Below are 27,812 nucleotides of genomic sequence, written 5' to 3'. Positions count from 1 at the left end.
GGTTATATGACCCTCCAGAGCCTTTATTTAAATGCCAGTTCTTATATAGTACAGTGAGATAAAAGCATCATCCGAAATTTAAGAAGCGTCGTGAAATCTTCCACCGCTGTCCCTCTGCCAGTGAAATGAATAGATGTCAGAAGTTTTAACTAGATGATGATTCACCAACGCCTCGGAATACTAGTGTTCGCAAATGTTATAAGCGTTCTCTGTAGAATTGTACAAAAAATGGGACATTTTCTCTTCAGATCTATGTGAATCCTACATGAGTCATTCACTATTTATTGTGAAACTTGACTAATTTTCCTTGATATTTAAACAAAAAAATGTGGAGCATATTAATGAAATTAAATGGAGAGGAATACATTTTCCGTTGATTTCCATGAAAAACCATGAGATTTTCAGTAAATGGCATGCTGACGGAGATTTTGGGGAATATTATAAAATGCTGACATACATATCTGAATCCGTGTGAGAAAAAAAAAGTTTTACTTATAGACTTGCTTCCCCCGCTTTTTACCTAAATAATAAATAAATGTATATATAAGAAAAGCACTGATAACTTTTGAAACTATCTTGCGGGCAAACGGAAACGCGGTAAAAGTAGAATGTTCTGATGGGTAATAAACAAGTAATTTGTTTTTAATTCACTTTTGATATTTAGAAAGAGAGATTGACGAAATATGAACGCGGAACTTCCTAGGTAAATAAAATTGTAGTAAATAATAGCAACTTGCAGACCATTAATATAATAAAACGTGATAGAAGAATAAAATATACTTTAGTTTCTATGGTAGTCCCTCCCCACCTTCCTTTCCTGTCACTCGTCACCACGTGCGGACAGAACCTTCCACTTCCCCTAAGTACACCATTGGGCGGGAGACATTCTCAATCGTTTTCAGATATAAAATACTTTGTTGAACTTGACCAGCTTCTTTCATGTCCTCAGGTCCACTATATTCCTTTCGCTAAATATAGTGGCTAATCTTTTATCCCCTCGTTCGATTTTTACAGTATTATACCACGCTTATAAACGTCAACTTTCCCAAAAAATCAATTACGTCCGATAATTCTGAAACGACGATATTTTAAAAGATGATAGGTGGGGAACATAGCCTTCAGTAGAGGTTTACTATGTTCCTGATTGATCATAATATTGAGTATTAACTCCTGCAAACGATTTAGCATCAGTGAAATCATTTGAGGGAGTGAGTGAAAGAGAGGGTAAGAGGGGATGGCTAAAGTATAGACAGACAAAACAGACAAAAGACTCCCAATAAAGACTTATCCGTATTACAGGTTAATGTGTGGGACTACCCGCTGAGCCAGAGCTTCGTGCAGGAGATGGCGCATTGCATGGAAGACCACCAGGGCAATTACATTTCGTGGGAGGGAGGCTGGAAACTCAACAACACCTCCGAGTACTACGTGTCCCTCTCACACTTCTGTAACCACACCCGAGACACCATCTACTTCTGGTTTCCCCAACGACCACGGCAGTTTGCTTTCTACATTTGCGAGGCCTTAGGAACACACCTGCCTCTTCCAAAAACTATGGAGGAGGTGTACTTTTGGTTCAATCTTTCTGCCAACACCTGGCCCAATGAAAAGATGCGCTGCAGAGATAATTTCTGGACATCCCTTATTGACATGGAGGAAGAAAACACTTGGGTGACACACTATGACAACGCCCCAGCCCTCCAAGTGGCCTGGAAGGATGGAGAACCAAATGGCATATTTTATGAGAACTGCGTCAAAATCGAGCCAATTGGTTTGGCGGACATTAACTGTGTCACAAACATCAGGTGTTCGATATGCGAGTTCAAGCAGCTGCAGATTTTCTCCTTTCTGGGGACTTGTGAACAGGAGCTGCGCAACATAAATTTCATTGCCTACCAAGAGGAGATGGGAGGCCTGTTGTTCAAGGGTTACGGGGAGTACCACATCAAGAAAGATGGCGACGAGTGGGTGTGGGTCAACGTGGTCAAGAACAAGACGCTGGCCAGGCTAGACCCTAACGCTCCGATGGGCATGCCGATGGGACGGCGAGTTTGGCACCTGGAAACTAAAGTGTGTGACCAGATGAAGGGACCGCGTACACTGGCCCTCACTCCATGCGAGGACGGAAGCTACACCTGCAATGACGCCACTTGCATACCCCATGAGAACCGCTGCGACCTAAAGTACGACTGCCAGGACCACAGCGACGAGGAGAACTGCGACCTCATCACCAAGCCAGTAAACTACAAACAAGATCTTCCCCCAAGACCAAACAAGAAGCAAGGGCTTGGGAGTTTGCCGGTGGGTCTCAAAATCACCATAGAAACTGCAACCATCGAGACGACAAAGATGACCATGCAACTCACCTACGATCTGAAGATGATTTGGTACGACAACCGTCTCACCTTCCTCAACCTTAAAGCTAACAACAGCCTCAACAAAGTGACCCACAGCAGCATGATCACTCTCTGGACACCTATCATTGGATTCACCAACACAGGTGACCACCAGCACACAGTAGTGGACTTGGAAACGTCCCTACACCTGCAGCAACTCACACCCTCCAGGGAGAGGGACCCCGGCGCCCCTGGGGAAGTGGATCTGTATCCTGGGGGAGAAAATGAACTCGTGCTGTCTAGGAAGTACAACACCATCTTCGTGTGTGACTTCGACCTGTCACTGTATCCGTTCGACTCCCAGCACTGCGATATGCACCTCAAGATGCTCGCGGCCTCCAGCAACTACCTCGCTTTCAATGACAACGCCACGTCTGCCATATACGTCGGGAGCGAGCTGCTGCTGGAGTACCACTTAGGCCAGCCCACGCTACTCTATGACAACAGCCGGGAATACAGTGAGGTCAAGGTTCGTATCCCTCTGGAGCGTCGTTCAGGTTACGCCATTCTCAACATCTACACTCCCTCTCTCATCCTTCTGATCATCAGCTACGTCAGCCTCTTTTTCCGCCCACACATCTTCGAGGTGCGAGTGATGACAACCCTCACAGCCCTGCTCGTCATGGCCACGCTCTTCACACAAGTGTCTGCCTCGCTTCCCAAGACATCCTATTTCAAGATGGTGGATGTCTGGCTTCTCTTCTGTATCGTCATAAGTTTCCTGGTTATCATTTTCCACACTATCATTGACAATACCCTGGGAGACAAGATCAGCGGTATGGCAGACACCCCGTTCGTGCCAACCACGATTCAAGTGCAGCCCTTCGGTTCCCCACCTAGCACCCCGCCCAAGAAGTTCAGGACCTACGAGAAGGTAAGCGTCACCACTGCAGGCTACATCTCAATCGCCAGGTACTCCGTTTTCATCCTCTTTGCCATTTTTAACGTGATCTACTGGAGTTACATCTTTGGGTAAGCGCAGGAGGCTCATTATCCCGGCGAGAAGTTTATGGAACTCTTCCCCGTCTCCTTTAGCACACTCCTCGTCCCCGTCTTATGATCACTTGAACTCTGCACTGTGTTGACTTGGTATATCCCATTTGTGTGTGTGTGTGAAAATGTAACATGCGGAAAGGCGTGTGCTCGCACCTGTCACATTATTCAAGTTTGTAAGGCTGGAATCGGCGATAAAATAAAACGATGCAAGTTTTTTTTTATTTTTTATCATGATTTTTTATAGGGGGGAAATGGGCTTCATAGCTAAAGTAAAAATATCCGGAGAGAATACGTAAGATCAGACTACACCAGGAAGGAGGTAAAAGTGCTTGTAGCTCAGCATAACGAGGTGCTGACTAGTTCACACTGGAGTTTGGCGATGCTTGCTAAGGTCGTATTCCTAGATTGCTTATATCTAATTATATCATTCATAATACGGAACGCAATCATTCCACGGTAAAGTATTCGTAAAATATTGTATTGCCACAGACAGCTCTTATCCGCCAACTACAGTGAATTGCTCTTACCTGTTAGCAAGCTTGTATGCGCGCCAGAGGTCTGCGTAAATGCCTAACTATATACTGCACTACCAGTATTCACGCACCACACGCTTAGCACTCTAATTTAATTTCAGTATCTTTTTACCAATTTTTTTTTTTTTTTCTCTTTATCTGCACAGAGCAACACCTACCCGCACCCACCCATCTAGCCTTCCCACGTCCTGCCAGCGAAAACTGGAAGTGAACTGCTCAGTAGTATTAGTATTAGTAGCCTAATTGTCTATATAAAAAAGTACTACCTAAGCACTGGATGAGCTTTTCTTCAGTGATTATCTCGATTTGTGTGTGTTTATATATTATTTCTAAAAAAACAGTTCCATAATTGTCAGTAATACTTCATTGTTACTTACTCAACCGACACGTCAATTATCTATCATGACCTGTAACGCACGGTACGTAGAATAAACAACGTATAAACTTACCTCACAAGCTGGCCGTGGTGTTGCCGTTGACCTCCAGCGGGCGAGTGAGGCGGGGCGAGCACCGGGCAGGCGGTGTACACACATCAAGATCAAGATCGCGGGGTGGTGTGGCTCAGCGGATGGTATGCATTGTGGTCTTCTGGCGCCAAGTCCAAAAACTATATATTTTCTAGCTTTGCCGGAAGGATATTGTTTTCACAACATATATTGTACAGTTATCATGATCCTAGGTTTTTGAGGGGCGGCCTCGGCTTTTAGAGTCTAATTGAGATCCTAGAGTTTAAAACAAGCTCATTTCTTCACTCGACCTTAAATAATCTAGTGTTCTACCTATATAGCACCTTCAATTATATAGTACCTCTTTTCTTTACTTTGAGGAGTTCACTAGACCTTGAAGGAAGTCTCAACACTATGTAACATCTGAGCAGAACCAGTGTTGCGCCCAGACCACCACTACAGCTGAACCTTTGAGCGTTAACTCACCTTTAAGCCCTACGTGCTGTGCTTTAATTCTCTAACACAATACAACCTTTATCCTCCTTTGCCTAGCTGGACGGCATTCAGGCAATGTTACACTTTTGCAGCAGTTTCCTTAGTGTACTACAGTCTCTAAGTTTCTATACTGTTGATTTCAAACGCTTTACAACTTAAATCTCTCTCTCTCTCTCTCTCTCTCTCTCTCTCTCTCTCTCTCTCTCTCTCTCTCTCTCTCTCTCTCTCTTCTTACACACAGACACACACACACACACACACACACACAAAGTGTAAATTTTTCGTACACCTCATCTTGATAAAATCACTAATTGCAGCAGGTAGCAGTTAAAGATTAAATGAACAAAGAGGTTTTGGGTTTGTTTGTTACCTTGGTGTGACCTTTCATTTCAATCCTCCGATGGTTTGCTTGGGAGACGAGAAAAACATTTATTTTACCACTATTTATTGCGATGATTACATCAAATAAATGCCTCGGGAAATCAATGAGTAACTTAGCAACTGTAGTACTGTCAAGTCAGTCTTCCTGGTGGACGAGGCAGCTGAACTCAGAAGCAGGTTAAGCCGAGCAAGTTGAACGTGGTAGTTGTTCATTAGGTTGTCATAATTACTGCCCTGTGCATGAGTCACTGCTTCACTGATGTCAATACACCATGACCATACAATACATGATATGTCGCAATGGATTACATGAATCCAGCAGGATCGCTAGCACACGTTTTCAATACTTCTCTTTTGTGATGTGAGACAGAGGATCATGCAGACTCGTAGCTGTCTGGCCTAAAGGCGCTGTGGAGCCGAAGTCAGCCCCTGGTGCTCCCTGAGACAGCTGCACTCAGTCATGCCTTGCACAATTTCGTCAAAGCTTCCAGGCATCATACAACTGCTTGTGGGGATTGATGACGTAATCAAGAGCTACACAAAAAGATATTGTTTGCCCGAAACATGAAAGAATAAAATTTTGCCACAGCTTTAGCTAGCGTGATATGCATAAGAGTAATGCTATGTTCCGAAAAAAATAATAATGATAATAAACAGGAGTCCTTTTAGGAGTACAAAATGAACCACTATCATTCTGGATTACTAACATTTGTTCCACTGCGGAGGTGAAGCAGCGGCGCCACCGCCACCTGGCGCCCTGCCTCGTGGGTGGCGGCTGCAGGGAGGCCGCCACTTGCGTCACTCCACTTGGCACCTGGTTATCAACACTATTAAAATATAATCTACTTCGTGTCAACACTAGTTACTCAGAATCACAATGAAAGGAAGCGCTGGCAGAGTCTTATGGACCTGCGGGGCTCGGTGGTCGTGGAGTGATACTGTGACGGGCGGGACGGGGCGGGCGGCGGCGTGCTGCTTCACGTCCCGCGCCCCCACGCCCACTTGGGGACTGGGGGCAAGGGGCTTATCACAAGGTCACGTGGCACCTCATGGAAGACTCGGTACAGCTCCTGCCAGACACTGCGAGACTCGGGGATGAAGGATGGGAGGTGCGTGAGGAGAGAGAGAGAGAGAGAGAGAGAGAGAGAGAGAGAGAGAGAGCGGGGTGCGCAGGAGTTGAATGCAGGGTGCAGGCAGGGACAATGGATGGGTCGTGCTCTTCAAGGGGTGTGAGGTGCGGCGGGGAAGGTAAGGGACGCAGCGTGGTAAGGTATCGCTTGTGGCTGGAAGGAGCTCTCGGCGGCAACAATGGCCAACACAGCACAACGTGATATTGGTACACTACCCTTGTAAGTTACTTTCATTACATAACAATAAAAGTTTCACATCTAAAATCACAATATTCGATCCTTACACAGGACTACCAGTCACCGGGGGAGGGGGACGTGACTCAAAACAAACAACATTCCAGTGGTTAAAAGGTCGTGGCCGAAGACAAACTCGGTGGCTTTACCAATACGAGGATTTAATAATGAGTTCACAGTCGCTTCATGACCTGAGACGCACAGCTCAAGGCGAAAACTATTGTTTCGGCCGCGCGCCTTGAGCTTCACACCAAGGGAACACACAGTCCCCAGTGACGACCACGACTCCTGAATATCCATCAAACGTGTACTAATAGACCGACGCACTTTAACCATTGGATTATTCATTATTCTTTATATATATTCGAGCCCTCATCGGGGCTGCCTCGCTGTCCGGGAGGGTGACAGACTCCCTCACACACTCCCACGCAAGGCGACGCCCACCCACACTTCGCCAACAGGAGAGGTGGGGCCTTACTACCTAACTTTAACGTTCATATAACATTACTTTATGATAAAATATCCAATAAGGTAATTTCCATTAGTGCACTAAGTGAACTATTAAGAGACAGAGTGCAGCGCCGCCAAACTGTGAGGGAGTGATGAGCGGAGTGGATCGAGGCGTCCGAAACACCAAATGAACCTTGTTGGAACTTTGATCCGGAACGAGGCACTCTGTTGACGTATGACCCACGCGCAATAATATGCCTCTGGTGAAGTGTCAGTTCTTGTGAGTGTGCCTGAATCTCGCAAAATACGTACGTTCATAATAAGAAATATACGCAAACTAGAAGCACAACATACGTTACCTCTCGAAGGTGACAGTAATCTGCACTACACACGCTGTACTGTAGCTAAGTTTACCATATTTTAAGCTTACGTACTTTTCCACATAATGAATCTGAAACCTTAAAAATTTTAGCAGCTAACTGTATCCACAACGTTTCCCACTAGAAAGTTAACTAGTAATGCACTTCCGTCATCTGAGTTCCGGGTACTATTGAGTTACATTATTGCTATACATTCCCTCTCAAAACTACACACCTTCGAGATAACATCCTCCAGCCCTTTCGTATTATTGCTATGGCTCATAACTTCACACAGCGTACACAAGGCTAGTTAATTCTTTTGCTCTACCTTATCTCTTGATCATGACAAACATCGGCCAGGGACAAACTACCGCAGTCTCCTACGTATGTCAATCAACAGGGGAGACAAACTTTGGCCCACATTTTGAAACGCTTTACTTTCTTACCACGACTATTTTCAAAGGCCACGGAGACGGTTAGCCGGGTTCTTAAAAATGTTTCCCCAGCTAATAATGTAGAAATCTTTTTAATCTGTCACTAAATCCGTCAAAACATTTAAAAACCAATGTAATTTCAACAAGAGCCTTTTGAAGTAGTGGAAGTGCGGCGCAAAAGTGTTTCAGAATAAGGTCCAAAGCTCCGTCCATCTATCCATCCATCTATCTATTCTGCCGACCCCGCGTGCTCTGCTGTTGTGTGTTTGTCGGTTGATCAAGCTTTTACCAGGCACGACACTCATCATTGCTTCCTTGGCCTAAGATGAAGCACAGTTACTCAGTTAAAGATATCGCAAATGATGCCTAAACAAGACTGGCGTGGCTGCTGCTGTGTCTGTGAAGGTTGTCTAACAGGAGAGATTTTAGTAATATACTTCATGCCTTAAACTGAACCGAGTATTACTATCTTGAATCACCTCAGCGTTAACGCATCAGTTCAGCCTCGTCCTGGCGGCCACGTGGCTCAGGGAACAACAGCGAGTCCCATTGGCGAATATATTAAATTTCTGCTTAGTTTGTCGCAGAATTCACGTTCCGTTGTAGCGGAGATCAAGTGACGAAACGTGAATGCATTGTTTGGCGGGACAGAGATGAATCCGGAGAGAAACAGAGAGGTTCAAAATTTTAGCCACGTTAGACTTCCCTTAGTTTTTTTTTTCCTATAAGTAATTGACTCATGATTTCAAGCCGAACAAAATACAGCATACACCAAAATACAGCACACCCAGTCCTTCAGGTACAGCCACGGCGGACAATCGAGTACCCACCCACCACACTCATGCCCGTACTCTGAAACGCATTGCTCTCTCACCACGACTACTTTCAAAGGCAACAGAGATGATGAGCCGGGTTCCCAAGAGTGTTTCTCCTGTTAATAATGTAGAAATCTTGTTGATCTGTCACTAGAACCATAAAAAAAACATCCTTAAAAACCCGTGTAATTTCACCTTATATAGCCTTTAGAATGTAGTGGATGTGCGTGGCAGGAGTGTTTCGCCCTTGATCTGCTCAGAATATGCCAATGGCCAGATCCTATAGGAGTATCGGTGGATCATAGGGTCTGCGACTGCGTAAAGGGAAGGCGCAGAACACGGTGAAAAACATGAAGTGTAGCAGGTTAACTCACCTCTGATCAGGACTATGCCTCTAGATGGGTGTTCTTATTGGAGATGCCGGATATTTTTTTGTTAATAAAATGTTGCTGCTGCTGCTGCTGCGCTACAAACAATGCTACGGGTTGAAGCAGCGGATGTGAGCAGTGCTTCCTCATTCTATATAGCTTGTACATACGTTGTCGTTTTCTCCTACTCGACTTGGTAATACAATAGTTTCGCATAGTAATCTACAAACCTCCGTGAAGACGAGAAGCCAAAAAAGAAGAAAAGAAAAATCACATGAGGAACAGCCACCCTAACCACTCTTGCCATGGGTAAGGATAGATTAAATCAGGTTAGATTAGGTTAGGTTAGGTTAGTTTAGATGAGGTTATAAATAGATGTGTGTATATAGATGGAGAGAGAGAGAGAGAGAGAGAGAGAGAGAGAGAGAGAGAGAGAGAGAGAGAGAGAGAGAGAGAGAGAGAACTTAAACTTTATCTAACCAAAACTAACCCACACTAAGCATATGTGAGGGGCTGCTTTACACGTGATGTCCCCCAAAAAAATGAAAAAAAAAAAAAAAAACATTACAGTAATCGTGCCGCGGAAACGTGATACACTCTAAAACATCTGCTGGCTTATGGATGAACCTCCCGCGACTCAATGGAGGCTAGTCATGGCGCTGCTTATCACACAGGAGCCTCTGAGTGGTAAGGAGGATCACGGAGGCTGGTTACGAAGGATCAAATACCGTGCAAGGGGGATGGGTCGGTTGGGCGAATCGGGAGACGAGGGGAGGAGGGCGGGGCTGGGGCACGTCACTCCATGATGTCATACTGAACCTTCTTGATCTTGAAGTACCTGAAGATGCCGTACGCGAGGATGGTGAGCAGCGTGGAGCCTGCCAACACTCCGCCCACCGTCACCGGCACCATTTCGTCCCGGTGAACGCGGTGCTTGCAGTGCTTGGCTGGGCAGGAGAAACGGCACACGGTTATAGATAGACTCGTATTAATCAGGAATCATACCTAAATACCTATACACCTTCCACATTCGAGACTGAGGTACACACTAACTGAATTCAATGACAAAGGCAAGAATTAGACAAGGTTATAGAGAAGAATTAACAAGGAATCATGCATAAATACAAAGGGACACACCTTCCACATCTAAGAGTATCTAAAATTACATATGGGAAGAGCTACACACGATCATGTAGTAGAATCAACCAGGAATCGTGCCTGAACACAAATGGAGTAGTGAACATATCGTCCACATCTACGTAAGACTATCAAAAATTAAGCCAAATCACAAAGGAGGAAAATTATTCACGATTATATAGAAGAATTGGCCAGGAATCATGCATAAATTCAAATGGACACCCTTCCCACATATTAGACTATACTAAATTTAATAATGTTGGAAATAATTACGGATTATTACAAAGGGAAAGAATTACACATGTTTACATAGGAGAATTTACCATGAATTTACCTGAATGCAAACGAACACACCTTTCTTATCTTAGACTATCCTAAATTATATTCTAAATTTAATAACAAGGACAAGTATAACACGCTATTACAAAGGGAGATAATTATACAATATTGCAGAGAGGGAGAATTACACTCGATTATGTACAAGAATTAACCAGGAATCATAAGTAATACAAGTGGACACTTACCACCGACTTTTGGATAACCCTTTTTTATTACATTCTCAGGGTACTCGTAATGACGTCTTCAGTAGGTATTTTTTCCATTTTTTTCCTAACCCAGAGTCCTCTCTTACATACCCTCTTACATTAAAAAATCTTTAAAAAAATAAATCTCTAAAAATTCAGTAACAAGAATACTATATTACAGCCTCTGCCGGTGCCTACTAGTGCTCTGACTGAGTGTATCTCCCACGTCTCATCTCAACAGACTCATACACTACTGCAGTATTAAGAACTTTAATACTTACGTTACTACTCAAATTTTCCTTTACTTACCTACATCTTCCTGCAGACAGTTTCCTAAATTACAGTCTCATGAATAATTCTGTAGCCTTGAAAACACAAAACATAACCACCTACTCATTCTATTCTTTTTCAATAAGTCCAAGGAAACCATTATTAAAGTACCCTGGATACTAGCAAAGGGCAACCACAGCAAAGATAGAAAAAAAGAAAATCTATACTCTATTTTCTTCTACAGTGCCTCCATGCAAACATTTTTTTTACAGTGTCTGGACAGATAACAAAGGATAACCACAACAGTGAAAGAGTTTTATTTTATGTAAGAGGGGCACTGGCCAAGGGAAACAAAAAGAGAGAAAATAAAAATGCTCACTCAGGTGACAGTCCCAAAAGAAAAATCAAGTGTCATGCAAAATTAGAAGATAAGTGTCTCGTAACCTCTGTCTTGAAAGAGTTCAAGTCATAGGAAGGAGAAAATACAGGCAGGGAGTTCCAGAGTTTACTAGAAATAGGAGCACGATAAATGATTCAGAATTCTGGTTAATTCTTGCATTAGAGAGGTGGACAGAATAAGGGTGAAAGAAAGAAGAAAAACTTGTACAATCTTGTGCAGAGTAATTAGGAGCCGCAACACTCACGCGTCCTGAAGATAGGCTCGCTGTTGAAGGCCTGCACGCGCACCTCGTCGAAATGCAGGATAGCAGTGTGGTTGGCGGCGTCGGTCAGCCTCACGTCGTGCACCACCAGGCAGCGGAAGGAACGCGCGTTGCTCGTCTGCCACCACTTGCGTCCAGGTTTACTCACCGCCGAGACCTGCCCGATACCTGCATGCGGAGGCGAGGGCGTGAATGTCAGGTAAGAGAGAGAGGGATGGATGGAGGGAGGGAGGGAAGGAGAGAGAGAGAGAGAGAGAGAGAGAGAGAGAGAGAGAGAGAGAGAGAGAGAGAGAGAGAGAGAGAGAGAGAGAGAGAGAAGAAGAAGAAGAAGAAGAAAATGACAGGCAATAAAAGGGACAAAAAGAAAAAAAGGAAAAAAAGAAGACGGACAGACACAGACAGACAAAATATAGACAGACAGACAGACAGACAGACAGACAAAAACAACAGAGAAAAGACAGACAGAAAAACAGGGAAGACATGGCCACATAATTCCTTCCATTCCATTTAACGTAAGTGGTTAGTGAATTAGTTAGTGATCGAGTAATCTTTAGGCGAAATTAAGCAATTATGCCACTTCATCCCTGCAAGGTTTGGTTTAACAGCGTCAGCCTGAAGGTGAAGGGCCCACAACTCGTGGCTCCTGACCAAATAAGGCGCCGCTCTAAATGACTCTCAGTTGGATAGCTCGTTAGATTCTAAACAACGTCGTTAGTGTGAAGATGCAGAGACCTTCTATAAATCAATTGCTCCATTCTACCTTAACGAATTTCTCGAAGTATAGTAATAGTAGTAGTAGTAGTAGTAATAGTAGTAGTAGTAGTAGTAGTAGTAGTAGTAGTAGTAGTAGTAGTAGTAGTAGCAGTAGTAGTAGTAGTAGTGAAGTAAAATGAAAAGAAGTGTGTGTGTGTGTGTGTGTGTGTGTGTGTGTGTTCTAGTTTTTCCACAAGACTGAATCGAGTTTGATGTGCCCCATCTTTTAATGCTCTTTTTTTTTTTTTTTGTACTTTCTTAAAAACTGTTATTTTAGTCTATAGTTAAAAGTTCTTGATGTTTTCATAACTCTGCATCATCACTGGAAAAGAACACCCATGAAAATCTAATTCGTCATTTCTGTGGCCTATGAAACCTTTCACTACTATTTGACACATCCTTCCATAATTACTAATCACTCTGAGACATCTCTTCTTGTTCTACAGTCATCTCCAAGCATTATACCGCCTGGAAATTCCTTATAAAGATTCCATGCATTGCTTTTAGTACTATGAATTGTTGCATATCGTAGAGAAAGGGTTAAGATAGAGAGAGAGAGAGCAAAACGTTTAAAAATACTGGCCAAATCTTGATTCCCTTTTCTTCTTTCAGTTGTACTGCGGACCATATTCTAAAACACTTCTGGCCGCAGCTCCATTACTTTCAAATGCATCTAGATAAAGGTCACTAAGGATGTTTTTACGGGGACAAATTAATAAGATTCCTACATTATTAACAAGAGAAACACTCGGCTAATCCTATATGTAGCCTTTGAAAATACTCGTCATAAGAGAGCAAAGCGTTTCTTACCCTGGGCAGCGTTGGGGAACTTGGCATCATTTAGGCTGTATGTGAGGTTAAATCTGGAGACGAACCACGTGTCGGTGACGTCATCTTGCCCGAAGGCGAGGGAGAGAATGAAGGCCCCCCAGGAGACGCTGATCTCGGAAACCTTCCCTACCCTGTCGCATGTACCACTCACATCCGCGTTGTCAGGGGTGTAGACTTTAGTGTTCTGGGGAAAAGACAGGAGGTGAGTGGGTAGTTACTTTTAGGTCTGGGTATTATAGTGTCGTGACAAGTGGCGGTAATGTCTCTCTAGGCTCACCAGGTAGTCGCCCTTCGTGTCAGGGTAGTAGATGTTGACGTTGGCCTTGAAGTAAAACATCACGCAGCTCACGCCGTCGTCGTCGTTCACTATGTAAGTGCCATCGCTCCGTATGTACCCGCTGGTATCTGAGGAGACGCACAACCATGCCTGCAGTCTGGGCAAGTGTTGGTGATGGAGGTGCTGGTGGAGGTGGTGGTGGTGGTGATGATGGTTGTTGTGGTGGTAGTGGTGGTGGTGGTGATGGTGGAGGTAGAAATGATCATTAGTGAGAGGGAAAACAATACTGATGGTGGTGGTGGTGGTGGAGGTAGAAATGATCACTAGTGAGAGGGAAAGCAGTGCTGGTGGTGATGGTGGTGGTGGTGGTGTTGGAGGTAGAAATGATCACTAGTGAGAGGGAAAGCAGCACTGGTGGTGATGGTGGTGGTGCTGGTGGTGGAGATGAAAATTGTCACTAATAAGGGAAAGCAGTATAAGTTAAAATACAAAAATATACATTAACGCTTCATTTAATATATTTGGTATTCATATTTACGTTAAATTAAATCAATTTTTTCAAGCTAAGTATTTCATTATATTATTATTCACGTTTCAATAAAACATATTCGGTACTGAGCTGTCTTTGCAACATAAAGCAATTTAGTATTGAAGTAAATCTTGGAGCACTTTAGCACATTACTGGAATGATACAAAGGCAAGGAATCATAACGTGGAAGACTGAACGACTGACTGACTGATTGATTATTTTAAGGCAGGAGCAGGAGGAGAATTGATGTGACGAGGTGATGTGATAGGAGTGAAGGTCCACGTCAGCCTTAATGAATGACTACGTAGGTGAGTAACAGACTGACAGTGACGGACCCCAATGATGATTTGAGAAAGATCAAATTGCTATACTTCGCATGAGGACATTTGCACGAAATGGAAGAAAGGGAAAGAAGTATGTCAACCTCCACCTTTAAGATTCCTAATTTTTCTTCAAAGTCCGGGGTATTATTTCAATAGAGTCCAAAAATGCTGTTCCCAAAGTCTGTGTCAATTTCTGTGGTCTGTAAATTAAATGAATAAATAATTACCTTGGTTTCAATGATATCAGCATTTTTGCACTGTGTGTGTGTGTGTGTGTGTGTGTGTGTGTGTGTGTGTGTGTGTGTGTGTGTGTGTGTGTGTGTGTGATTTTCCTTTTAAACTGTAAATGTTTTTGCACACACGACTTCTTTGTATGTGTGTGTGTGTGTGTGTGTGTGTGTGTGTGTGTGTGTGTGTGTGTGTGTGTGTGTGTGTGTGTATGACGGCTGTTAGTCCTTGTTAAGTAGAAACCACGAAATACAAAAGTTTCATCAACATTAAGTGCGGCATATGCGTATATCGAGAACTTTCTGATAATCCTGCAGGGATCCGTGAAGGCCAACCCGTGTAGACCCCATCAGGCTGCAGTCATCCAAGTGCGGCGCCAGCTTAGGGATAGATCAGGTTAGAGATTATTGAAAAAGAGGCAGAATCTCCCAGTACCTTGAGACAGTATCATATTCTGAAACACTCCTGCGCTGCATCTCCACTACTTTCAAAAGCTCTACTTGAAACTATTTGGGTTTTTTAGGATTTTTTTTTCATGGTTCTAGTGACAAATTAACAAACTTTTTACATTGTTTAAAGGAGAAACAGTCTTGAGAACCCGGTTAATCATCTATGTGACCTTTGAAAAGAGTCGTGGTGAGACAGCAAAGCAATTCTGAATACCTGCCATATTAGCCTATGGGAGGAAGCAGTGAATAGTAGATAATATCGAGGTGCAAAACAATATTAATAACCTTAGATTGTTAAAAAAAAAAAGTCTGTGATTTCAGGCGCATGAGAGGAAAAGAGGAGAACGTTTAAAAAAAAGAATTGCATTGACTGAAAGAAAAATTTCATACAAGATCAAGTCTGGAGAGAATACGACTGTGATCATCTCCAAGGGCCTTGATCCCTTAATTTGATGGAAAGCGACAGAATACACACGATGTAAAATGGCGTAGCTTATAAACCGATACACGAGAGAGAGAGAGAGAGAGAGAGAGAGAGAGAGAGAGAGAGAGAGAGAGAGAGAGAGAGAGAGAGAGAGAGAGAGAGCAAAGACGGATAACAGAAAAAAAAAAAAGCATGAAAGGAGAAATGAGTGGTGATCAGATGTCATTATCTACGAATGCACAACGTCCACTTAAATTTGAAAAACGAAGTGAACAACCCACGCCACTCGTCACAACTTTGCTCGTACTTTTTCAGTAATGGCTCGAGGCTGTCATCTATATGGGCGCACCTGACGCTAAGTTTGTTTGATGTTGCGTCATCTTGAATGCTCTGGGTGTGAGACGCTAATTCCTTTTCCATAACGAGATAGCCATTCCTTGATTACCAAACCTTTAATAAGAATCAATGCAGTATTATAGGGAAAACTTTAAGATAAACTTCGCACTCGATTCTCACCTTCACTCATAAACTGTTACTTAGCATGTCAAACCTCACTGGTTCCTCTAAATCCAATGACACGTTGATCTTACTAATTATCACTGACAAATATAACATTTCTTGAATCACCTTCTTGATATTCGTTTCATAGCCAAAATTTAAATTACCAGGTTCTGTTTATGAACTAACACGGAGGCTTCTCGGCATGATAGCAGCATCAAGTTTGAGCACCATGCAGAACTAAACACCCAAATGGAGAAGTGAGAAGGAGAGCAGGAGTGGAATGCATACCGAAGTGATAAAATAAAAAAAAAAAATAGATGGTTTGGTCACGTAATAAGAAGAGAAGACAAGGAACTCATTAAAAGCACCTAGAGAAATCCAGTTGAGGGAAGAAGATCGAGGGGAAGACAAAGAGTGTGATGCAGTGATGGAACTACGGTAAAACTGCAAAGAATCGGAGTTGCAGAAGAAGATGCAAGGGGGAGAAATAACTACAGATGACTCGTGCATGGCGCCAACGCCTAATTCGAGAAAAACGGCGAAAGAAGAACTAAACAAACAAGCACTGTGGTGGATGCATTCAGAGATCCTCACCTGTTCCTTTCAGGGCCATGGGCACCGGCAGCTCTTCGTACACTACGTCACTAATAACACTGTCCTTCTCCATCTTGTTGTTGGTGTCCTCGATCCTCGCACTGGCAGCTAAAAGCTCCGTGTTCCCGACGCCCCCCCCTGAAGGCGAGTGGCGGCGAGGCGGGATGTCGACTGCACCTTCGTCTGTGAGCTGTGGGGACGCGCCTGCCCCCGCCCTCTTTTTAGTATTTGGTGGCGGCTGTGACTCTGGTGCTGAGGGTGAGTGTGTGGTGGTGTCTTGGATGATGCCTGGGGTGTTGGTTGTATTTGCACTAGTGACTGTGTTGGCCGGAACTCGGGTAAGGGCAGGGGGGACATCAGTGGGTCCTGCCACCACCGCCACCACAGCTGTCGGCACACAAGAGAAAGACTCTGTAATTAATTATACTTAATTTCTATAATTACAAAAATCGTATATTGATTATAATTCAGCTTTCTCCTTCCCCCACGTCGGTCACTCCCACGCATCAGGTACTTCATCAATGGATACACCTCCCACGCATGTCGGGAGAGCGAGTGGAAACTGCTCCATGGATTTTAACATGACTAAGCTGGCTGAGCTAAACGATATCCGTCACCAGAAATGTTGTATTGTTCTGGCGCAACTCAAGTACTACATCAACGTTTAAGCAAAGCTTACATGCATTTGGAAAGGCTGATCTACTTTTCTGGGTTATATGCTTCGAAAGGCTTCAAAATAGCTGTATTGATAAAAATTTCACGGATCGCCAGGTTTTCCTCATCGACCAGGTCTAGAAGAGTCCTGCTTATCCACACCCACAGACACTCGCCCTACAGGCCCCTGCATGTCCTACTGACACACGTGCTGCTCGTGCATGGAAATTATAAATGCACGTTATTGATACGTATCATACCAAAGCAGACGAAGGCAGCCGCCGTCGCCGACATCTTGCCTCAGCTGTGAAAGTCAAGCCACTGGGACACATGCGCCTCGCCGCCCCTGCTGCCACGGGAGGAGCATCGATTTTAGCGCAGCAGTGGTGCGGACTGCGTGTGGAGGAGGCAGGGGTGTGGGGTGTCCCAGCCTGCCCCACTAGGCCTTGCCTATGGTCAGGGAAGACTTGCCTAAATAATGCTGAGGGAAGACCTTCACCCAAACATGCGTCTCTCACGTCAACTTTCCATCCTGTTCACTCAATATTCGACTTGCACAACTTACGAGACAATCAATATCTATCTTGGTCGTAAACAATGACGCTGCTCGAAAGTGTCTCAACATTTTTTCTTCTATTCAGTGGAAATTATACAGTAGTGGAGCTCTGTTTTGTCTAAACCGACAGGTGATTCTACAATCGCATTGGATTTAAACTCTAACACACATGTTGCGGATATGTCACTTAGGGATGGAGGGACTCTGTCATTGAAAACGAAAAATCATAGTAAAAAAAATAAATAAAAGAGTACTTCCTTAAGTACTTAATTGCAACCTATTGGAATTTCCCACAAAATCCAAATAGGGGCGATGATGAACATAACTATATGAACATGAGTACACTTCGTTACAGCGCTCATCACCGTGTCTTTGGCGCACGAGCCTAGGACAGAGCTGGAGCCACTCAACACATTCAGCTTTCCACCTCCTCTAGGGTTTCCAGGTATCCACTTATTGACTGACCATGAGGAAGGACAGTCAGCAGAATGGGATCCGCATCATTTGATTCGCTCCAGATTTGATCCAAAAACGCGTTTATCACTTAAACTGAAGAACAGATAGAGGTTTGAGGAATAAACTATGATGCAGATACTTAGAAATGTGTTATTGGATCTTATAGAAAGTATATACTAGGTAGCAGCAATGTAGATACATCAAATTTAAACATGGAGAGTGAGCTAAAAGGGATGTTCTGATCTTACTCCTAGACATTCACTTTCTTTTTCAGGTCAAGAGATGTGACAGCCATGACAGACACGAGGCGATTCACGAGTTATACAACATTTGCATATGTAGATCCTGCGTAAAAAAAAAAAAAAAAATCTTATCGTGACTTTTGACTCATCTTGTATAGCTGAAGTCAGTGAACAGGTAAATTCTGGCATTCTCTGCCTTTTTTTTTTTTCTTGCAGTTTGAATTTTCCAAGGGAGGACCAACAAGACACCTGTGGAACAAAATTGATCAGCGCAACTGGAACTCTTTTCCATACAATTTTTTTGGAGAACGGCAGTCAAGCAGCAGTCGTTCATCTTTTTTTTTCTCTTTTGCGAAAAAAGTAACAACAACGACGACGACGACGACGACGACAACAACAAAAACAATAATAATGATAATAATAATAATAATAATAATTATTATTATTATTATTATTATTATTATTATTATAATAGTAGTAATAATAATAATAGGCGGGAAGAGGAGTCTTGCTGGGGGAGGAGGTTAACACAAGCAAGACATGAACAGCGTGCAGATTAATATGAGACTGAGATAGGATAATTTCCTGCAGCAGATGCGTACATGAATCATGATTTCAAGTATCATATGTATATTGTAGAGGTGAAAGAGATGGGGATGAAAAAAAAAAGAGGAATGTTAGCGGGAGAGGAATGTCTAGGCAGGATTTCAGAGTGAGTGTTATCTTTTAAAGGGTAGAAAGTAACAGGGCACACTATCAAGTAAAGCCACGTATGTCATGATAAAAATAAATAAATAAATAAATAAATAAATAAAACATTAAGAGGAAGTAAAACACAGAGCTCGTAAAACGAAAATAAATATGAAAAAAGAACAGAAAATTAAAGGAGAGAATATGTTTAAGTATACGGAGTGAAGTGGTTAAGGAAACGAAGTGACTGCAGCTGTATGATCAAACAGCATGAATGAGGGCAAGCAGGAGAAAAACAAAAGAAATTATTGAAATCCCAACATCTGACATGAACAAGATTCATGGCAGGAAAATGGTAACTAGAACTTAACGACAGCTGCGAATTTACGTGAAGTGCCAGTGTTAAGATACACTTCTAGGACGCTTGCAAGGAAATACACCATTATCAAAGAACGCAGACAAAGATATGCTACATATCGCATATACAGTGTTCGTCATTGAAATTGTCGCCGGGATTTCATTGGTCGTTTGAATTTTAAAAATACTGGCGCTAGCTCTAGTACAGCGCGGGTGCTTTAAGTAAAATTATTAGATATCTGGCAACTCAGCCTCAGTGTCTGAGATGACGTACAGAGGTGGGAAAGAATGACAATTGCTTATCACAGCTGCCATAGGAAGTGTACTTGCTGACACCTCCGGCCGACGCCCACCCGCTAGGCTTGTACTTACACTGCTGTTCAGCTCTAACTTGACAATGGCTGGCTACAAGGTGTTGTCAGGGGATGACATCATAGCCATCACGTCACTTCACAAGGCTGGACATTCTACGTGGGTTATCTCAGAGAAGACCTATGTCAGTGTCCGCCAAATTCAAAGATGCGTGAAGCGGATGACAGAAGGAGACAATAACACAGTAACACAGAAGAAAAAACGACCATGAAAGACACACAAAACTTCCCTTCGAACTCTGAGACTGGTACACCGTAAACCTGAACGTAGTCTTCGAGTATCAGCCAGAAAAATAAACGAAGAAAACCCGAGACTGCTGGGTGATGTGTCAGTGAGGACACTGTCTTGCCGCATCCACGGCGACCTCGGCTACCGCAGCTATTCACCGCTGCAAAAACCTCTATCACCTCTATCGTCCAGCAGGAGAGGAGGCTTGCTTTCTGCGACAAACACAAGACCTGGAACCTCGAGCAGTGGCGTGGTGTGCTGTGGAGTGACTTTTATGCAGGACGGAGCTCCCTGTCATACTGCCACATCAGTGAAGCAGTGGCTCAGGGACTGCTGTGTGCCATTCTTTAATGACTGGCCTGCAAATTCTCCTGATCTGAATCCCATCGAGAATGTGCGGGATATATACGTGCCTACGACTGTTCTATGGTACCCAAGCTCCAAGCTGCGCTACACATCTTTGGACAAGTTTCGCGCCACATCTCGTGGCGCTTGCTGACAGCCTTCCTGCGCATTTAGAAGAGTGCAGGAAGCGTAAGGGCATGCCCACAAAATACTAATTGTAAAATCATTAAATTTCTTTGGCATATTACCCGGTTTATATTGCCATACGTGGCAGGAAAGCGGGTTGCGACATTTCCAATGACGAGCACTGCATATTAATCACAGGATGCAGACGATGATATACAAAATACCCTTGTCACAGGATGAAGACATCAAAAAGCATGAAAAATATTAATCACACGCTGAAAGTCATGGTGAAAGTACTGCCGTCGCTGTTGCTTCTCCTAGCACTGAGTTCTGAAGGCACCTCCAGCCCCACCACGACCTATAATGGTACCGAAATAGTCCTAGTGAAAAAAAATGCAGTAAAACTCATCAAGACCACACGCGAAACCAGTATTTCTGTTGCTGGGAAGCCTGAGGATGGTTTCCAGGGTCTCCTTCTTCAAGTGATTGACAGTGATGACACTCAGCTCCAAGCCTGGTTACTTGAGGGGCATCAGTGTTTACCTCAGAGTGGCAAGTGGCAGCATATGAAGGCGTGGTGTACGATAACCAACAAGTCTAGTTTTAGTATGGGCATCGTGACTGACGAATGCCAGTTGATGTGCACGGACGACTACCACCCACAAAGTTTCAAGGAATTCGCATTGGTGGCTTACGGCCCTTCAAGGTGGATTGCAGAAGAACTACCCGACAACTCTAGCTTCGCATATCGGGATCCATCCAATGTTCAACTCTTAAATTTTTCTGACTGCATTATCCATCCATATGACACGAGCACTACCTTAGAAACGACAACTCCCTCTGTAACGGCCTCGTCTCCATGGGTGTTTCTGCCCTTGTTTGTCTTGGTAACAACGTTCCTGTTGGTGGCGTTGGTTGTGGTGGTGGTGATGTTTATAGTCCATTTCAAGCGAAAGCAGCAATTACTGTTAGGTGAGTAGTGTGTGTGTGTGTGTGTGTGTGTGTGTGTGTGTGTGTGTGATATACTAACCCTTTATCCTCTTCTTCTCTTACCTCGATCTGCACCAAATCTCTCTGATGTTCCTTGCTTGCATCCCCAGCTGCCTATAATCCGCTCCAGCTTTCAGTACTTTTTTCACAAAACTCGATGCCTTCACACTTACTTGAGCATCCAGTTCTCTGTATATTGTACTCGTGTCCTGTTGATTTTCAATTATCCCTTACCAAACAGAGGCAGCTCTAGTTAGTCGCGTATTTTCCTATATCTTTAAAGTATCTGTTTGCTTCGCGTCTGTGCATCATAGTAATCAGGGACACCACACCATAATTTACTGAATCCTTGAATTTTCTCTGTCTTCTTCATACAGAGATGATTTAGTTTTCTCACATTCTTAAGGTGCACCGAGATGTTCTTCATGTGCCTCATTTAGGGAATTTATAATACGTGTGATACAGAGTATGTTTTGCTGTTCACACCACCTAAAGGTCTTCCATGCCACACTTCGGGAGTCCACTGCCTGTCTCACACAATTGCTTCCTTCTCTACTAAACACAGTCTTACTTCCGTCTTGGCTTTCATAAACTTTTGTATCCTACCGTGATGAAAATAATACATACCATAATAATAATAATAAAGCTGATGTTAAAGCACTGGAGATATTTTGAAATGCTTTATGTTCTCGTAAGGACTGTCGTTAAAAGGCCACAGAGACGATTAGATGAGTTCCTACATGTTTTTTTTTTTTTTCTCATTGATTACGAATAATTTCCTATTAAACATCACTGGAATAATTAAAACGCTCTTGAGAGCCCCTATAACTTCTACTTAAGCTTGTTGAAAGCAGTTCAGATGAGTAGTTGAGGCGCTGAAACATCTTAGAATGCGAATCATGTTTTCTTGCTTGTTTTTGTACTGGTCCATTCACCTGTCAAAATTAAGGTAACTTTTTCTTTCTACAGACGCTGTGAGGTTTCATTTCCAGTCTGGCCACCACGATGATCATTCACACAAGGAGTGGGAATCAGAAGACTCATGGATGTCCACTGATTCTGTCACTGCTGCCCCAGTACACCCGAGCGTCACTGAATCAAGTATCTACAAGAATGTGGCAACTGTATGCGATGAGTCACCTATCTACGAGAATTTGGGTGTGCATCATGGTACAAGTCGTGAATGTAATGAGTCACCTGTGTACGATTATTTAGAAATTTGCCAGATAAAATCACCAAATAACTGTAGGGAAATTAGTTCATGCGTTTAATAAAGGAATAGAATGGAGCATGTTCATGGTGCACAAATGATTTCCCCTTAACCAATTTTTCTAAGGTCATTTACTGGCTTGCTTAGTGAAACAATGGACCACACTGTCAAATGCCTCAGCGCTTCATTTCAACTACTTTTAACGCTTTAACTGTTGTGGCTTTTCCTTTTGCTTGATAAAGTTATTGACAGAAAGTTTAGAGAATATTTTCGAGACACACCACTGACAGCAAAATTAATGATGAAATCATTCAAACCTTTTATTACCTGCAACTTTATTTCTGTACATTGTCAGAGTTATTCAGTAAGCAGGTGTCAATGTGACATTAACAAGCACAGGATTAACAAGTTCTAATGGAAGTCAGTAAGATTTTCAAGTGTTTTTATGATTCTAATGATAATTCACGAAGGATTTGGCACCAGTTGTAAGAAAAGAAATATTCTTGAGAGCGCTACTAATGTATATACTTTAAAAGACATTGACTGTTTTAACAGAATTACAAGGGATTTTTTTTTTATTTTTTACCAGTATTATCAAACTAGATTTGTTGCAGAATATTAATATGATAGACAGTGAAACTAGTTTACTTGCCCCATTAAAGTAGTAGTAGCAGTAGTAGTAGTAGTGGTAGTAGTAGTAGTGGTAGTAGTAGTACAAGAGTTTCTTAATTATAAAACAGTCGATTCGTTTTCGTACTAGTCACTCTTGCAAGAATAACAGACTTCGTTATCTTTGTGGAGATTTAATTGTTTGCGGTTGCAACATAGCCTTTATGATTTGTGACCTGTTAATAAAATAATTCAGAGTTGGGTTCACTGAAAATAAGATGGTACTGAATAGTATGGCAAGTTTTCTGGAGAGAGAGAGAGAGAGAGAGAGAGAGAGAGAGAGAGAGAGAGAGAGAGAGAGAGAGAGAGAGAGAGAGAGAGAGAGAGAGAGAGAGAGAGTGTGTGTGTAATACTTTGGTAATGCCATGACAGGACGCACAAACATGATCAAAGCTACGTAAATTGCCGGTGAGGTCCGGTTGGTTAAGGTTTGTCCTTCTGGCCTGATAGTTTCGAGTTCTCTTCCTGGTCACATTCACGTCCCAACAGATTAATACTATAGTCACTGTTTCGCAACGGAGAACATACTTCTTGGATTTATGATGAATGTGAAATGTGATTTCATATTAATAATTTGTATAAAAAAGTACCGTGGAATTCTTGATTACGTATTTTTTGAGAGACTAGTGACCAAGGCTATCCATTTCTTCCTTTTATATATATATATATATATATATATATATATATATATATATATATATATATATATATATATATATATATATATATATATATATATATATATATATATATATATATATATATATATATATATATAATTTTTTTTTTTTTTTTTTTTTTTTTTTTTTTTTTTATATACTTCAGATGTCTCAGTTCACTTTTATACGTGTACTGAAAAATCTACTTATAAGTTCATTTTGGTAGTGTTACAATACCCTTTATAACAAGTTCAACAATTTATGAAGATAAACAACCTCATTTCATGATCATGCCTTAAAAAATATCAGGATTGGCACGAACAGGATGTGATAAGGGATGAAATATTAATGTGTATTCCTTTCGCTTTCCTTGAACGGATGTAGATAAGAACTAATGTAGATAAGAAGCATGTTTCTCTTTCTGTTACACTTTGAGGTGGTTTTAGGTGATCACTATGTAACCAATAATTAATATTTAATAAACATGATTATGATTTATGACCAACGTCTTGCTGTTTCATCCATAACTTACTCCAGCTGCATTACTAGCTGCTAAACCAATATTTTAATTTCTGATAGAGTGCATGAAAATTGCTTTAGAGACATAACGACAATATGGCACACGAAGATTTTTATGTTGATGTTCAGCTCAACAACTCGAAGGCGATTTATAATGCGACGCCTTCAGGAAGAGCTTCACATCTCGATTTCGTGATCCTCACCAACTGAGTGTTTATTCTACTCTGAAACACTGCACCGATGAAGAGAAACCGCTATGATGAAGAGTACGATTGTGGTTAGAGGCTGACTAACCTCCCACACTCACCTCCACTGTTTTGTGTCGTCCCTCAATATGAATCAATTTTCTGACTTCCGTAGCATCTATCAGTTGTCAAGTTTTGTTCGAAACTGCAAGCTGATAGAGGGTTAAGAAAAAAGACACTAAAGATGGTGAAGAAAGTGTAGCATGTAAACAGACTTGTTCGCGCCTTTACAATCTGCACCTGTTTCACCAGTCTCATTCTGAAATATGTCCGCCTCTTATCGAACCAGCTTCTGATAATCTCTAGAGGAAGTGATATGGATTTCTAAGGATTTTGCATGATTCTAAAGTTAGTTCATCAAGGATTCTGCATCACCATTAGGGAAAATACCCATGAGAATCTGGAAAATAATCTCTGAGCTTTGAATTAAGTGAAGGGACAGGGAACATGTTCTGAAACACTTCTGCGCTGTTGCTGTCCCAAATCGCTCCCGGCTCAAAATTGGGTGACGCCGCTGAGCATGCGCACCGTACCGAGGAGAGAGCATCGAAACACCATCTAGGTATTCTATATATTTTACGTATTATTAACTACTTTTTGAAGTTTTATTGATAAATTACCATTGTTTCATTGTGTGTGGATATGCCAGGATAGGAATGGAGCAAGTAAACTAGAGTAGTGAGTGATAACAGGGCACCAAAACATTTTACTCCGTGTGCAAGTGTAAAGTCCTACCACCATGTTTTATATTTATGTATTTTACGTATTATCAACATCGGTATAGACTTTTAGTAACAATTCTCTGTGGAATATATTACTATAGAAATGGAGCAAGTAAACAAGAGCAGTAAGAGTAATATATTTGGTACAGATGTTTTTTTAATATTTCCTTGTTTCTTCCTCCATCATTCTAAAGACTCGTTATTTTGCAGTGAGGAGTGAAGATGCTTAAAATAATGTAAAATTATTGAGACTGATCAATGAAAGTAGATAGACCATTCAAATTATATTAGTGCTGTCTCATGAAATACGTTTAAGAAAGCACATGACTGCTACTTCAAACGGACAGAAATGAAGGCAGGCAACAATATCTGGTTTGATCAGGAGTGAACACGTGAAGTCTGTGTTAGTCATCTAATACTCAGAAGAAATGGTAATTTTGTGCAGTAGCTATGGACCATTCTGAGGCAAAGTTCTAACCTCCAAGTACTCTCATCCATTCTCACTAATACACGCTAAGCTCCCTTTCCTACGTCACTAACCTAACATACACCATGAGATTTTCCATTTCCTGACCTTAATATTTCTCTCTGGAAAATATTTACCTATGTACAGACGGTTGCATAACTGATGAAACAGCTTTCCCACTTTATTTTTAGCTAAAGTGACATATCAGCTTAAGGGAGGTCGCCGCCAAGTGCCACCACGATGGATATCTACCTAACCCACCCTGTCAGTTTCAATATTTTTTAATATTTTCTTAACGAGTTTATTTGGCTCATATAGAAAGTTTTTTTTCTGGTTTCTAAAAATATTCAGTTGCTTTTGAAGTGTTCTTCTGTTTCTGTTAAGTAAATGTGTTGAATTTGCTGTTGTTTCTTGCAAAAATATTGACCTGTTTTTAAGTTGATATTTACATAACCCTGTTACTGTTTTTTTTTATTATTTTTTTTTAGGGTATAATGAAGTTTTTATTGCTTCAAAAAATCGCTTATGAGTTTTAAAGTGTGTTTTTTATTCCTGTTGAGTTAAGTATGTGAACTTTTAAGTGGGTTATAGTACTGTTAAAGTTGAGATGTTAACATTTTTTGTTTTATTATTTCTCTATTTCAGCTTGTAACTAACTTTAGATTGTTTCAAAAAATAGTTCATATTTTTTTTAAAGTGTTTTGTTTTATTCTTGTTAAATAAAAATGTGTGAATTATTCAGTGGCTTTTAATAGTGCTTAGGTTCCAACACTTTATTTACATTTTTATGTTTTATTTGTTTACTTCTGGTTTTGGATAACTTTCATTTTTTTTTAAGATAGTTCATATTTTTAAAGTGTTTTTTTTTTTTTTTCTGCAAAGTCAAAATGGGTGGACTTCTCAATGGTTTTAATGGTGCCAAATGTTCCAACAATTTTCCACATCTCATGTTGATATTATTTTAATACTCCTCAAGCTGAAGATGTTATGATATTATGGATATTAATTAAAGTAATTGCCAAGTCAGAATATATAAGGCATTCGAGCCAAGCTCTATTTTTTTTTCTAGGGGCTAATTTCAAAATTACATTCATTACGTACGTAAACAAGCGTGACGTCATCAGCTCAGCTGTGAAATCATCATAGATCCAGTACACGCTCTGCTCCAGTCACTCTTCGTCGATATTTAGAATAATTGCTAATGTTTTCCACGTGTTTTCATTTGTTTCTAAACTCAGGCGTGTAGATAGGAGCAGTAGGAGGAATAAACAAAGGAGGAATAGAGGATGAGAAGGAAGAAGAAAGGAGAAATGGAGAAAGAGGAGGAGGAGGAGGAGGAGGCAAAACAGGAAAATGCTAAGATGACAAAATTTAGATTAGTTTCAATTGCTGCCTTGCCTTTCTATGTAATATTTAGTGTATTTTGGTTTGTTTTGGTTATATTTTGGGTATTTTTTAGTATGTTTTAGGTGTATTTAGGAATGTTATGGGATGTTTGGACTGTTTGGGGTATTTTGATGTGTTTTGGTTGTAAATTGGGTGTTATAAGAGTGTTTTGGATATGTTTATGGTGTTTTTATGTGTATTTTGTGTTTTGAGTGTGTTATGGTATGTTTTGAATGTTTTGAGGGTATATTTTGAATATATTTTGAATATTTTAAGTGTGTTTTGTGTGTGTTTAGGTGAATTCTGTGGATATTTTGGATGTTATTGGCTGTTTTAAGTATCTTTTGGGACGTTTTGGCCACACACGCCCTCAAATAACAT

The 27,812-nt window shown here is 41.6% G+C and overlaps 3 protein-coding genes and 1 long non-coding RNA gene across 4 annotated transcripts in view; 2 read left to right on the top strand and 2 right to left on the bottom strand.

The window, feature by feature from the left end:
- The window catches only part of LOC135100319 (uncharacterized), a 5,660-nt gene extending 2,230 nt beyond the window's left edge, over window positions 1–3,430 (top strand). Inside the window, exons 2-3 of the mRNA XM_064003158.1 lie at window position 1; window positions 1,300–3,430. The exon at window position 1 is cut by the window's left edge and continues 174 nt beyond it. Of these exons, the coding sequence (XP_063859228.1) occupies window position 1; window positions 1,300–3,372 (2,074 nt within the window). The 3' untranslated portion in view covers window positions 3,373–3,430. The remainder of the gene's footprint in view (window positions 2–1,299) is intronic.
- Window positions 1–4,453, bottom strand: part of LOC135100593 (uncharacterized) — a 19,029-nt gene extending 14,576 nt beyond the window's left edge. The window contains exon 1 of the long non-coding RNA XR_010268804.1: window positions 4,375–4,453. This is a non-coding gene — a long non-coding RNA (uncharacterized LOC135100593). The remainder of the gene's footprint in view (window positions 1–4,374) is intronic.
- Window positions 4,454–9,419: 4,966 nt separating this feature from the next.
- LOC135100591 (lysosome-associated membrane glycoprotein 1-like) lies at window positions 9,420–17,603 on the bottom strand. Its single transcript, XM_064003635.1, has 6 exons — window positions 17,454–17,603; window positions 16,540–16,926; window positions 13,492–13,619; window positions 13,194–13,398; window positions 11,613–11,798; window positions 9,420–9,984 (listed from the first exon to the last, which is right to left on the bottom strand). The coding sequence occupies exons 1-6, from the start codon at window positions 17,485–17,487 to the stop codon at window positions 9,833–9,835; spliced, it is 1,092 nt and encodes a 363-aa protein (XP_063859705.1). The 5' UTR covers window positions 17,488–17,603; the 3' UTR covers window positions 9,420–9,832.
- Window positions 17,604–20,528: 2,925 nt separating this feature from the next.
- LOC135100318 (uncharacterized) lies at window positions 20,529–23,773 on the top strand. Its single transcript, XM_064003157.1, has 2 exons — window positions 20,529–21,537; window positions 22,525–23,773. Exons 1-2 carry the CDS (start codon window positions 20,802–20,804, stop codon window positions 22,824–22,826), a joined length of 1,038 nt encoding a protein of 345 aa, XP_063859227.1. The 5' UTR covers window positions 20,529–20,801; the 3' UTR covers window positions 22,827–23,773.
- Window positions 23,774–27,812: the final 4,039 nt, after the last annotated feature.

This window comes from Scylla paramamosain, chromosome 5 (assembly GCF_035594125.1).
Source record: "Scylla paramamosain isolate STU-SP2022 chromosome 5, ASM3559412v1, whole genome shotgun sequence".
NCBI classification, from domain to species: domain Eukaryota; kingdom Metazoa; phylum Arthropoda; class Malacostraca; order Decapoda; family Portunidae; genus Scylla; species Scylla paramamosain.
This window is presented reverse-complemented; position numbering and strand designations above follow the sequence as displayed.

Excerpts from the sequence above, each read along its gene's own strand:
- LOC135100591 (XM_064003635.1), bottom strand. The coding sequence starts at position 17,487 with ATGTCGGCGACGGCGGCTGCCTTCGTCTGCTTTG. Across the intron at positions 13,399-13,491 it reads ACACGAAGGGCGACTACCTG|AACACTAAAGTCTACACCCC; the intron begins GTGAGCCTAGAG and ends TCTTTTCCCCAG. Across the intron at positions 11,799-13,193 it reads GTTCCCCAACGCTGCCCAGG|GTATCGGGCAGGTCTCGGCG; the intron begins GTAAGAAACGCT and ends CTCCGCATGCAG.
- LOC135100318 (XM_064003157.1), top strand. The coding sequence starts at position 20,802 with ATGAAGACATCAAAAAGCATGAAAAATATTAATCACACGCTGAAAGTC. Across the intron at positions 21,538-22,524 it reads AAAGCAGCAATTACTGTTAG|ACGCTGTGAGGTTTCATTTC; the intron begins GTGAGTAGTGTG and ends TTCTTTCTACAG.